The sequence below is a fragment of the Mya arenaria genome, chromosome 10 (genome assembly GCF_026914265.1).
Source record: "Mya arenaria isolate MELC-2E11 chromosome 10, ASM2691426v1".
NCBI lineage: Eukaryota > Metazoa > Mollusca > Bivalvia > Myida > Myidae > Mya > Mya arenaria.
This window is the reverse complement of record NC_069131.1, coordinates 72,985,373-73,000,267: the sequence shown is the minus strand read 5'-3', so window position 1 is coordinate 73,000,267 and position 14,895 is coordinate 72,985,373. Positions and strand designations below refer to the sequence as shown.

General features: G+C 35.2%; 1 protein-coding gene across 2 annotated transcripts in view; it reads right to left on the bottom strand.

Moving 5' to 3' along the window:
* LOC128205596 (uncharacterized) overlaps window positions 1–14,895 on the bottom strand; it is a 57,405-nt gene that overhangs the window by 40,908 nt on the left and 1,602 nt on the right. For both annotated transcript variants that reach the window (XM_052907336.1, XM_052907335.1), the window contains exon 2: window positions 7,277–7,406. In XM_052907336.1, coding sequence (XP_052763296.1) covers window positions 7,277–7,406 — 130 coding nt within the window. The remainder of the gene's footprint in view (window positions 1–7,276; window positions 7,407–14,895) is intronic.

Here is a 14,895-nt window from a genome sequence, read left to right as displayed (position 1 = left end):
TGCAAAAGCCAGGGAAAATAAGTGTTGTTTTTTTTTAAACAGGAGCCTAATATGTTTTTCATGTGAAATTTCTTTTTAAAGTATTTCTCTGGTTATTTCTACAGTCTTAAATCTTAAAAATAGTCTGGTAACTGCTCAGGTACCGTTGGCATTAAGCGCTATGTGCCGCCAACTTATATAACTCATTATATAGCCTATAGTGAGACAGTGGTCAAGTTTTTCTTGGTATTTCCCATCCATTTCTGTTTATAACAATCATCATGTGAACCTCCAGGTTTTATAAAACATTATCTGAGACTTTATCAGAGTTATATAGACACTTTTATTTTCTTCTCTAATTATTTAATCGTAAGTGCTACTGGGACTTGAAATGTGAACTTCACAGACACCAAATGTGACAAGTAAATTTTAGTAAGTCAATAATAGGCATGTCTTAAATATCAATACAAGAAAAAAACAGTATTTGCAATAATACATAAAACATATTCAAACAGAAATCCGCTTTTAATCCTTGAAATAATATCTGGACCATCGACTTCGAGTGGTCTCAAAGTAAACACAGAAGCTTTCATTCTGAAATGACAAAGTAAAAAACACGAAACTGATTCAATATCGTAGGCCATGATGATGTGAGATTTCTCCCTTATGCTTCAACGAACATTTCGTACAATGGTATTAAGTCGTGGGCACAATCGATGGGAAAGATTAGGATTACGAAGACATAGAACTGAATTCGAGGATGAAGAAGCCTCTATATTCAGCCTTAATCTCTCTCATGTTTGAATTTCAAATCATTCATGGTCACATTAGTGTCCGGATTAAACTAATCCCTGTCTCTAAGCCATTGAGCACACATTTACATATGCGATTTTTTGTCATTTGGGCCGATTAGAATGTTTGATGGAATTCTTAATCCCCAATTCATCCTTAAGCAATGACATAGGGACATTATACTTTACCAGGCTTTACTCTGTAAGATTATCTTACGATTTCTGATGGTAAAAAGGATGTTACATTTCATTTAGAGGCTAAGCTTCACCTTGAATTTTAATTTAGAATATAATTTTACAAACATGAAATAAATGCACCATTTTGTTATCCAGTAAATACAATCACGCTTTAATCTGAGACTCTGAGAGCTGCTGTAACAGGAACCTTCACAAGAAGAAATGGGTAATTCAGTAAATATGACATTAACAAACAAAACATTCATAATTCTAATTATTTTCGACCCATTTCAGTTGTCGTGGTTCTCATACATTAGAAGTCAAAGGTCAGCCAGGACAATTTTGATGTAAGGCACTCAGGCTACGAAGTCAACACTCGTTTGTAACCCCTGCTTGCTGCCAACGTTTTTTTAACTGTGTTCCAATCTGATGTTTTGTGTTTCATTTTTGCAACAGATGTTGTATGCATGTTCTTATATATCTGTATCACTAGCTGACTCAGAATGCCTTTTAAGGTCGAAGAGACAGTGAATTAATTGTTACCATCTCAAAAGTGATTTCAAACAGTAAGATCAGCACTTTAATGATTGAAATTTCAAGGTACAATTTCATTGTCCAGTTGATGTGAAACCAATTGCAAGCTGTGCATGTATATCTTTGTAAAAAGTAAAGTGTTTGTTTATTATAGTGTCACCCCTCTTAGTTAAGGGCCTGCCCATTGGGCTTATGAGACCCCTACATTCATGAACCTCTTTACCAAAATTCCTATCCCATATGCCAGGCGTATGGCAGGAGGATAATCGGTACCCCTCGATTTAACTAGCTGCTAGGTCGGCAATCGGCCATGTCAGAACAAGCCCCGTGTGGGACTCAAACTTCTTACCTCCAGTTCCGTTGGGCTTATGAGACATCTACATTCGTGAACATCTTTACCCAAATTCCTATTCCATATACCAGGCGTCTGGCAGGAACGTAATCAGTACCCCTCAATTTAACCAGCTGCTGGGTCGGCAACCAGCAATGTCAGAACAAGCCCCATGTGAGACTCAACCTTCAAACTCCAGCTTCATAGGCGGACGCCTTAACCACTAGGCCATGGAGACAGTGTATGAGCCCGCACATAAGTAGCTCCAGGTTGAAATGTTTAAAACAATGCTTAATTGCTGAAGGTGGCCTTATACACTTTTTGTAAATGAGTATATAAGACCTTTTACATAAATTCTAAAATCTACCCTCAACATGGTCTACGTTACATTTTTACTACTGGATATGTCCCGATATCCGTGAAACTTCTATCACAAAAAACAACAACAACAACTGCAAACAACATTCATCTAGTCGTCATCAGACATTAAAATGTCCTTCAGATTTAGCTGATGTTTTGTAGATAATTTAGCTGATGTTTTGTAGATAATTTAGCTGATGTTTTGTAGATAATTTAGCTGATGTTTTGTAGATAAATGTAGTGTATTGAGAGAAGATAAATCTTTATTTTATTAAGCTTTATGACAATCAAGAAGAAAATGACTTCATGTCTTATAGGTTGATATTTGAATTGGATAGTGATGATGAATTCCTATCATGATGTTTCGCGGTCAAATACAACAAGATGGCTGACTTAAAACCAGGAAATGATCCAGGATTATACAATCACCACAACCAACTTGATCAAATTGTAACAAGTTATGGTTTAGATGATTATTAATTACTGAATTTATTACGAGATATCACCTTTTTTAAAACGAAAATAAATTTCTATATGTGTTGTATAGAATGTTAACTTATATTGAAACCTTAAATAATTTTTAAAATAGTAACCTAGTTTTTTGAACTGAGGTGACCCATGTTCACAAATGTTGAAGACAACCTGTAGAAAAGTATTCTGACAAAGTTTCATAAAAATATGATAAAAACTATGGACTTTATGACAAGCAATAAAAACTTCCTAAGATTTGACCTAGTAACCTAGTTCACAAATGTTCAAGAATACATAGTAGACACTGTTAAGTATTCTGATAAAGTTTCATAACAATTGGATAAAAGCTATTGACTTTATGACATGAAAAACCTGTACATGATGCCCATACCACCACAGGCAAGCCATCAGATTTGAATAGTAGACGTTACTAGCAGTCACTAAGACCGAAAAAAATTTGTAAAGATGGACCTCAGACATTCCATTTGGAGCAGAACAAGGAAATTTAAGGACCATTTCCAAAAAACACAAGCTCTTTTCAAGCAGTTTTCAAGGCAATATATAAATTCAAGTAGTTTTAAGGAGTTTTTTTTGCAAATTTAAGGGCTATTCATCCAGCAGCTTTAAATTCAAGCACACTTCAAGTTTGCATGTGTCATCCCTGCATGACAAGGAGAACATGTTCTTCTTGGTCAAACAGGATAACCTGACATGTACTTTAATATCTTAATTTCGATATGTCATAAATAATAGTGAAACACAATAAGATAAGTAGAATCTAACAAGTGACAGCATATTGCAGAAGAACTAGTATCGCTAATTTGGTTATTCCCCCCCCCCCCCCCAGTAATTTAGGGACAGCTTGGAGTGATAAACTTGATACAAAATGGGGAAAATATACACTTTTAAAGGGAGGGAATGAGGCCAAAAATCAGTAGAAAGACATTCCAGGTTTTAGGCCTTAAAAAAAAATACATTTGGTTCAGGTTACCCGACCCTACCAACTAAATAGGCGCCAATTCTACAGTTTTTATAGTCAGTTGGTAAAAAATAATGACTATTACTTTTTTATATAAAGCCTTATATAAACAAGCATTTTCAGTGAAAAGATATCCCCCACCAACGATGGCTTGTTTGTGCTTGAAGGTTAAAAAAAATCTCAGAAAGAATAAGATAAGCACATTGGTTTATCCCTTTCCGAGCCAAATTATAAAATATCGACCGGGACTACTTTATGATAAAAAATTTTAACAAAATAAATCAGAGGGATGATTAAATAAAACTGTCTTTTCCGAAACTGCTTACTCGGAAACATCAAACATTGCAAAATAGTACTCAATAGTTGAGATAAAAATGTAGCCGTAGAAATTCACCGAAGAAGTTCATTGCAGGATGTTGGTTCATATAACATTCAAGTTTCATTAAATTCTAGCAGCTAGTTACTGAGAAATGGCTGCAAACAATGATTTTTTAATAAATCAAGGGCAATAACTCTAAGGAAAATTGACCAATCCAAAAGAAAAATAGACAGGCATCATCACAGTATGTTGGTTCTTATTTATTCCAAGTGTCATGAAATTCTACCAGCTAGTTGCATAGAAAAGGCTGCAAACATGGATCTTTTAATAAATCAAGGGCAAATAACTCATATAGAAATTACTCAATCCAAAATGTTGGTTCATATTTATTTCAAGTTTCAAGAATTTCTACCAACTAGTTACTGAGAAATGGCTGTAAATGAGAGTTTTTCAAAAAATCAAGGGCAATAACTCCAAGTACAATTGACCAATCCAAAAAAAAATGAACAGGCATCATCCCAGTATAGTAATTCATATTTATTTTAAGTTTCATGAAATTCTGCCAGCTAGTGACTGAGAAATGGCTGTCAATGTGCATTTTTCAAAAAATCAAGGGCAATAACTCCAAGGACAATTGACCAATCAAATTAGTTTTTGGACGGGCATCATTCCAGTATAGTGGTTCATATTTATTTTAAGTTTCATGAAATTCTACCGGCTAGTTACTGAGAAAACGCAGGTGACGGACGGACGGGCGGAAGGAAGGACGGACGGACGGAAGGAAGGACGGATGGACGGACGGACGGACAACGCCATTTCAATATCCCCCTCCCTATTTCATAGGCGGGGGATAAAAATAAAATAAAAAGAGTACCTACCCTACCTGCTTTTGAAAAAGATGTAACCCTAACCAAACCATTTTATTTGTTTGGCTTATATAATTTTTAATTATTTTTTTTCAAAACTACAGAGAAACTCAAAACGAACAAATCTGCCTCACGTCATTCAACATTGACATACACTGGGTACAATCACAAAGTTAATCCCATTTGAAGACCAGTAAGGGATTAACCTGTGACCAGATAATCTCAAACATAAATATTGTCATTTCAGATAAAAGATTACTCCTAATCCAGGCTGATAATGGGATTATCTCAAATACCAATATCAAACATCATAACACATGTTGTATTTCTCTTTTATAACCTTTTTGTTTCATTACTACTCCTATGAAAGAAAGGTGGCTTTTTTAATTGGATTTCTGGTGAATTGCAGATTTAAGATTCTTAAAGCTGCACTCTCACAGATTGAACGTTTTGGCAACTTATTTAATTTTTGTCATGGAACGAATCAGTTTTTGTGAAAATGCATGGAAACCAGTCATATAAGACTGCTGACAAAAAAACAGATCGCAGGTTTATATATATATATATACTGACTTTAGGAACTCTTTTAGCCTTAAAACATTAATTTTCCAACCGAAATATAAAAAGCTGCGATCTGATCTTTTTTCAGCAGTCTTATATCACTGGTTTTTAGATATTTACTCAATTATTGGCTTTTTCCAAGATAAAAAAAAAAAAAAAAAAAAAAAAAAAAAAAAAATCGGTCAATCTGTGAGAGTGCAACTTGAAATCGCACACTCTATATGACCTTCACCTTCAAGGAGGTTTGGTTTTGTCATACAATTCCTGTTACATATTTGTTGATTAAGTTAAATCCAAAGTTTTTTACCAAAAGCTTGATTATACTTAAGTATACATACAATTTTCCTATCATGTCTTAAAATTTTCTTAGAAAATACCCTCATAATGACTTTAATAATAAAAAATTGGCTGACTTGACAGGAAATAGCTCCCATCCCTGATAATTGTACTTGTTTGAATTTTTAATTCACCTTTAATTCCAAATTTCTGATTTCATAAGGAAGACATAAAACCTGCTTAAACTCAACTTAATCACTGGTAGCAGCAAATTAGTTTTTAACGGAGCATAAGCACGGAAGCCATCAGATATTTTAATGACCTTTAATACAAGATCTTGGTTAATTGTAGGCTACTGGGATTTCCCCTGTAGTTTTGTAGGCTACTGGGATTTTCCCTGTAGTTATCTTTTTTTGTATTGTTAAAAACACTGCAAAAAAATAAATTAAATAAGACAAGTCTGCCTCATATTTGATCTAATATTGACAATTAAGGGCATTTTAATGAAAATTGACGAGGTCTGTCATAGCAAATTTCAAGAACAATTGACCTTTTTAGTACTAAAAGCTCTGAAAACCTCTGCTCGGCCAGATAAGAAGTGCAAAAAGCATGTGGGTCTGACAGAAAACCACTCAAGATTATCAGAAGGGGGGACAATAAATACAGATTAACGCTAAATGTTTAAACCTTATAACAAACACAAGGATATGTGGGTTTGTTTACTCTGCGTATTAAGATAAATAAGCTGATGCCTTTATGGTAATCCAGGGCAATTGTGCCTTAAAGATAATCCTGTTTTCCTTCAGGCCCAAGGAACGCCAGACAGAAGAACTTGAAAAGGCTGGCGCTTTCACGATACCACTTCACACGTGTTATAAACTGTTATTTCTGATGCACCTTCACTCCCTTCACTTAAAGAATGTGTATTGAATTCTCAAACAGAGATGCCAAATTAAATAAGAGCACTATTTAGACATTGCTACTATGTATGACAGCATACTGAATCAATTAATAAAGGGTTACTTCCCCTACTTGGGAGTAAATATTATGAAAGACAGATCCACGTTTTCTAGTCATCAATAGTGAACTATTCATGAAATGAGTTAATTCCCTTAAATAAAAATGAAGAAGCCTTGGCAATCTTCAAATTACCTCCCTTACCTGAAAGTGAAAGTTGCAGAACCAGAGTATGCCATACCATAACTACACTGCCAATATTAGAGTTACCTCCCTTACATGAAAGTGAAAGTTGCAGAACCAGAGTATGCCATACCATAACTACACTGCCAATATTAGAGTAACCTCCCTTACATGAAAGTAAAAGTTAGAGAAATAGGTATGTCCTCACCTCCCTTAGGTATACTGCCAATATAAGAGTTATCTCCCTTACATGAAAGTGAAAGTTGCAGAAATAGAAGTATGTTTTAAGTATGTTTATACCTTAAAAACCCGTCCAATATAAGTGTTATCTGCCATATATGAAAGTGAGAATTGCAGAAAAAGAGGTATGTTCATACCTTAACTACACTGCTAATATATGAGTTACCTCCCTTACCTGAAAGTGAAAGTTGCTAAAACATAATTATGTTTATACCTTAAAAACAAAGCCAATATTAGAGTTATCTCCCTTACCTGAAAGTGAAAGTTGCAGGGGTTGAGGTTGCTTGGGAAGGAGCTGTTTAAGAGTTGTCATGGTCACCGGTGACGAGGGTTGTCGTGGCGACTGTGTCGTGTGATCTTCAGAGTCTGATTTCTCAGACATCTGTAAAAGAATAATTGATGTTTTAACATCTAAACAATTGTGAATGTTTGTTTATGCCTTAGCTATTCTATTCATAAAGACAAAATTATCTTAAAAAATAAAATAAGTATAAAGTAATACATTAAACATAACATAGGGGGGGGGGGGTCAGATTGAGGCCTTGTTTGAATCCCCCCCCCCCCCAAAACCATCTGTATTTCTATCAAGAATCTGCCTATTCCCTAGCAAAAACAAGAGATATTGGCCATATGCTAAAAAATGTGTGTGTTTTTGTTTTTGCCATATAGCTTCTGTTTGAAAAAAATGTAGATAATAGTTGTTGAATTATAAAAGCACACAAATAAAAGATATAAAAAAAACACTTTTTTTCAATATTTACATCAGTAATTATCAAAAATACCCAACTTTGTGAGAAATGAATTTCATTTCCAAGAAAAGATCATCTCCCCAAAAATACAAGAAAAAATCTCTGACATCGCCAAGCACATTGACTGTAGTGATATGCCTTTCACTGATAAAACAGATTTGACTTATAGTTAAGATTAAAAAATTTGCGTGACCACACCATGGCTATCATAAAACCTCAGTTTTTTCTTCAAAAAACCCAGACAAGCTATTGCATCAGTATTAGGAAACAAAGCCACACCTTAACATGTCTGTTTCCAAGCATTAGGTATCCGGCCAACAGATACGCTAGTCGTTTCCAAGCATTAAGGTATCCGGCCAACAGATACGCTAGTCGTTTCCAAGCATTAAGGTATCCGGCCAACAGATAAACTAGTCGGTTCCAAGCATTAAGGTATCCGGCCAACAGATAAGATAGTCAGTTCCAAGCATTAAGGTATCCGGCCAACAGATAAGCTAGCCGGTTCCAAGCATTTAGGTATCCAGCTAACAGATAAGCTACCCGGTTCCAAGCATTAAGGTATCCAGCTAACAGATAAGCTAGCCGGTTCCAAGCATTAAGGTATCCGGCCAACAGATAAGCTAGTTGGTTCCAAGCATTAAGGTATCCGGCCAACAGATAAGATAGTCAGTTCCAAGCATTAAGGTATCCGGCCAACAGATAAGATAGTCGGTTCCAAGCATTAAGGTATCCGGCCAACAGATAAGCTAGCCGGTTCCAAGCATTAAGGTATCCGGCCAACAGATAAACTAGTCGGTTCCAAGCATTAAGGTATCCGGCCAACAGATAAGCTAGTCAGTTCCAAGCATTAAGGTATCCGGCCAACAGATAAGATAGTCAGTTCCAAGCATTAAGGTATCCGGCCAACAGATAAGATAGTCAGTTCCAAGCATTAAGGTATCCGGCCAACAGATAAGATAGTCAGTTCCAAGCATTAAGGTATCCGGCCAACAGATAAGATAGTCAGTTCCAAGCATTAAGGTATCCGGCCAACAGATAAGATAGTCAGTTCCAAGCATTAAGGTATCCGGCCAACAGATAAGATAGTCAGTTCCAAGCATTAAGGTATCTGGCCAACAGATAAGATAGTCAGTTCCAAGCATTAAGGTATCTGGCCAACAGATAAGATAGTCAGTTCCAAGCATTAAGGTATCCGGCCAACAGATAAGATAGTCAGTTCCAAGCATTAAGGTATCCGGCCAACAGATAAGCTAGTCAGTTCCAAGCATTAAGGTATCCGGCCAACAGATAAGATAGTCAGTTCCAAGCATTAAGGTATCCGGCCAACAGATAAGATAGTCAGTTCCAAGCATTAAGGTATCCGGCCAACAGATAAGATAGTCAGTTCCAAGCATTAAGGTATCTGGCCAACAGATAAGCTAGTCAGTTCCAAGCATTAAGGTATCCGGCCAACAGATAAGCTAGTACTTTGTTAGCTCCACTTTAATGTTAAATTTGGATGCCTGGTGACCCCATATGATTTTGTTATTATTTGAAAAGTATAATTAGCTTATGCACTAGTCAAATGTAACCCTCCCCCCCCCCCCCTCCCCCACCCCCAGGTCAAGGGAATAGCAGGGACTCTGTCTTTTGGTCCAGCCAAGCCCAGGTGAAATCGCCGCCCTGCAAAGATGAACTGCTGGTTACATCCCAGCTAAATGCCCCGCACCCCAGGTAAGGACCATTCCCCGCTATTTTTGGCACGAAGACAAACCCAATTCACCCGGCACTGCTGGGCCACCTGAAACATGCCACATGCCCGCCCCCCCCCCCCCGCTATCCAAGGTATAGGTATACCACCGGTAAATGTGTATATTTACCCATATTTCAACTGATATCAGAGGCAAATAACTTATTTTGCAACATTTGAAGGCTAAAATAAGGAATTTTAGGGAAATGTTTTACTTTTCTTTTTTTTGCACACTTAAAATCTTTTGAAATGATGTAATGAAATAATTATAATTAAAGGGGCTGTACTCCATATCATAAAATAGCGAAAAAAGAAGAAGAAAAATTGTTGAAAACTGACATAAACTTGGCATCGATGTGTACAATGCAATGAAACTTACTAACTGAAGAACCACATAGTTTACAATTTATTAAAGTTTAGCAGTTATTTCGTATTTTTCCATTAAAAAAGATTACTGGGTATGTCTACCATGTAGAATTTATTCCTTATGCGTGATTGGCTAGTCATTGTTATCACATGTTATTACCAAGGTAGGTATATAGCTTAATTATGTCATCCAATTAGAGTAAGCCATCGTAGCTCAGTGGATACGACGCTGGACTGCAATTTTGGCCACACGTGTTCGAACCCGGTCTCGGACACAATTTTTTTTTACATTTTGGTACTTTTTTTTACAATTATGATATCAAAGCGTAACACATTCTATTAGATAATTGTCCTGAGATTCGTTACAGAAAAAAACTTTTTTTGGTGCCAACCTGGTGTACAGTCCCTTTAACAGTTCTGTTGGTCCGATACTTTAAACCCTGAAACCATAAATGGCCCCTATCTTCAATGCAAACAACATTGCCTGCTTAAAGCATCACTGAACATCCTGCCTTAGCATTAGATTATGCAGCAAGACTATGGATTATTAGATTTAGGCACACTCTGGCTTGAGTTATCAGATTAGCTTGCCCAAGATTGGAAATTCTGATGGCATCTCTCAGAGAAAACCCTTCATGTGACAAAAACAGTTATGTTATTAACACACGAACATGAAAGCTATTTTTGCATGAACATGATTGTTCTATTAAAGTCTTTTTCTAAGAGTACTGCTTATAATTATGGTATATCTTCACATATTAAAGCTGCACTCTCACAGATTGACGGTTTTCATATTTTTTTTTATTTTTTGTCTTCGAATGAGCTGAATGTATGAAAATTACCAGTGATATAAGAAGGTTGCCTTAAGATTAGAATGCAGTTTTTAATTTCTAAGGTCGAAAATTGATGTTTTATGGCTTAAAGCGTTATAAACGCTGGAAATTTCGGCCGTTTTTTAAACAGTTGAGGTCTGATTTATTGTGAGTTATCTTATATGCCTAAATTGAAGGCATTGATACCGAAATGAGCTGATTCTGAGACAAAAATAAAGAAGGTCAAAACTGTCAATCTGTGAGAGTGCAGCTTTAAGCACTTTAAATGCATGACCAGTAAGATTATCATTTGAACATGGCAGCATTTTGTAATCAATTACAAATCAAAGAGTGCAACTAAGTACTGTCAAAAAACAACTCGATCTGTACTTAACCCTTTGCATGCTGGGTAAATTGTCGTCTGCTCAAAAATGTCGTCTGGTTTATTCTAAATTTCTTTCAATTTACTTAAAACTTTGGGGATATATTGACTGAGTGGCAAACAGCTTGGAACCTGACCAGGCGCCGAGTTACTCGGCGTCTGGTCTGGTTCCAAGCTGTTTGCAAAGCCTTTAAAATCGCCATCAGCAGCTTAAGGGTTAATACATGTAGTTTACAGTTAAAGGTGAAACTGCATAATAGGGAACATTTATAAATCATAAACATGTTCAACTTATCTTTTCTATACATAAATCTCTAGAATAATCTTGATCACTATTTTGTTTTTATATAACTTTTATTGACACAAAAATATTCCCTTTAAATTTAAAAAAACAGAACACACTTGATATTCACAATTACAGGAACTTATTTCTCAAAAACCTCAAAACATCCACACCACAGTCACAATCATAAATCTAGTGATTTGCGGCTAACAGATTATCGTAAGCTTATAAGGAAGAATTACAGCAAGTGTGTGCGTCTCATTTTTCTGAGTAAAACATTGTAAATATTATCAGAAAGTAACCATGGCGACTAGGAGATTTCTGCTAACCATCTTGCGTCCTTCTTTATTTCCATGATATTGATTAATCTCGTATTAACGCCATAATCCAGGGTTCGGCTTACGTTTGTATTAGCAGAATAAAATCAGACTCCTGGAGAGATATATTTACAATTATGGATCGTGGCTCGTTTTCCAATGCCATATATGGCCGGAAACTCATATAATGATCAGATAGCTAGACCAGTCTTCGCTAATTAATGAATTTAATTGATTCCCAGATGGACTTATTATCCCAGTACTTTACATTGACAAATATCAGATTGGTTATAAATATGAAACTGCCGGAAAGAATCTTACTGATTATAAAGACACTCTCAAATGTTAAAGGGGTACATTATAGGTTCACACTCATAGGTTTAAAAAACATTTTTAAATTTCAATGCATTATTTTGATTAACATTTTTGACTTTAATGATCAAACCAAATAAAAACATTTTATTTAGGCACATATTAAAAAGTAAATAACTGGGGAATGTGTGGCCATGTAGCCATTTTTTGAAAACTCCATTTATAAAGTCTAGATGGTCCCAAAAAGTTAAATTGGAGAAATACACAAATACTGCAAAAGATACATTTGTCATAAGTGATGAGATACATCAATAAGTAAGATTCAATGCCTTGTACACAACAATATCAATTTTATGTATTTTTTGACAATTTGCTTTTTTTCTTGCAATTGTATCATCTGGTGTCTAGTCCCTTTAAATGGTCAGACATTAAAATAATTCATTTAATGTGGATTATATAATGCAAGGAAAAAAATACTGGTAACAACTGTTCACTTGTTAACCACAAGGTTAAATACGAGATCTATTGTCATTAATTCTTTGAAAAGCGGCAGAAAAGGTCTTAACAGACTTTGTTGTCATTGTAAACGATTTGTACCTCACTGAATTCCTTTAAACATCAACTCTTAAAAACCATAGCCAGGTAAATTTATCTTTAAGATTTATTTACAATATCATAAATTAAGCAGGATGCAAAAGATTTTTGTTTGCATTAAATTTTGAAGATTTAAAACCAGGAAACTGAAGATTATGCCTCTAACAGCAAACTCATACATTGGGAAAAAAACAACAAATATTCAAATTTATTTGCAAGAGGTGTTTCACTTTTGATGTACTTTTCTGTATTTCTCTCATAAATATATTTCAAATACATAGTGATGACGTGGTGATCCGATATAATCGAATAATCATTGCTGGGCGACCAACATCAGCGGCAATCGATTGTTATCAAGCAAAATCGATTTTCATCCAATGTTTTTATTAAACATAAACAATTTCAGTTGTTGAGGGATAACCACGTGATATGAATGGTAAAAAAATATTAGTTGTTGCACTGCTTTCTCCATTCAATAGTTTTGGCCATTTACATATTTCTTAATAAGACAATAAAATTGTTGAAGTATGGTAATGGTTAGGGCACCGAAACGCAAGCTTTAACGGTAATAAAACGGGAACAACTGTTTTGACCAAATCAAAAATGGCTGCTAAACCGATGTAAAATTATTTCAATATCCTACACAGTTATCTACCTTGACCAGCATAGATTTTATAAAACAAAGGAAAGTAAGTGCTACATGATGTTTTTAATTGCTTTGAGTTCTGCGTTAAGGAGTTTGCTGAAATGTTGTTTGCAATTCAATGTGCCAGAACACTAACATTTTTTTATGAAACTAAGGTGTAAACTCCATTTTGCAAAATTACACACGAGTGTACAATACACTTTAAATAATAAAATGTTTTATAAAATGTTTTATTACTTGCTACACCTTATTTCTGGTTTAGTATAGCTATCACGGTTAAGTATAGAAATCACATATTTTTCTGTATACACATGTGTAATATAACATTGCCCCATTTCTATTGGGCAGAACAAATATATTAATTTGCATGTTTGTCAAAAAAATATTTTTTTAATTCGAGTGGTAATATTCTAGCAAGCCATACATCTAGATCTTACCAGGAAACTTGTATTTTATGGAAAACATTTTTAAAGACCTTCGGTTCTTAAGACATGAAAGTCGCAGGGACACATAAGGGGATTTGTAAATATTACCAAGTGTTGTCAAAATCCCGTCCTTGATCACTCACAAAGGCTTGTGAAAATCCCTGAGGTGTGGATGTTCCATATCATTGGAAATGATGTGCAGTAAAACTGCGAGGACACCGGGGCCAGAGTTAAAACCTTGACTTATCGGATCTTTCCAATGACCCAAGTTTCCATTTAAGTCTGTTATGAAATGTCTTACAATGTTTTTTTCAAAGTTTGAAGTTGTCATACCGATTGTTGCATGCATCTTTTCTTTCACGGGGAACTGTTGAATTATAATATGTTAGGGGTTTATTCATATGTTTATAACTCATTTACATTCCTCATAATTGAATTCTCAGCATTAGCCTCTCAAAATGAGCTTCTCAAAATGCACTTTTCAAGTAATAGCGGTCTTGCATAAATGGTGATAATCGTTTTTTCACACCCTATCAAATTTTCTTTAATCTGTCATTGCAATTTTTACAACTTGCGAAACTTTTAACACCTAGCAGTCGTTTGTTTATTTTGGAACATGCATTCAGGAAAATGTGTTAAATAATGGCCTCAAGGTATTCATAAGTTTTTGCGAATGATTTTTGTATTTGGGACTAGCAATGGTGCTCGTATCCTCGACTTATTTCAGGTTTTTATCCATCGTCAATATATTTTTATTGAAAATAGAAGCTAAATTGTCAGGACTAAGCATTGACCTCGGCACATAGTAAGGTTGGTTCAATCGCAGATTTACTGTGGCAATGGCAGTGCTTCAGCTAGACCTCAATAGCAGGGTGGGGCATCCTGGTGCCCTTTTACAGCATCCTGCTGTCTTAAACAACACCCTGCTGTGTCATTTTGTATTGTGCCCCATTAAGGCTCATTCTACACCCATAAAAAGTGCCCTTTCCTACCAAGCACTCTGCCATTTTCAAATCCTGGCTGGAGCACTGTAATGGGTTATGATTAACTAAATTGAAAGGTAAACTGGGAAATTTAGAGTAATCTTGGATTTAGTAAATACAGGATATATGACTGTGTAGTTCATGTATAACAAATTAGACCAATATATACAAGGGAGCAACAGTGACTGTAGGAATAAATTTGTTTATTTTGTTATACATGAACTATATAACTACCTAAAAGTTGTTCATGTGCAGGTTAGTAGATCATTAAGT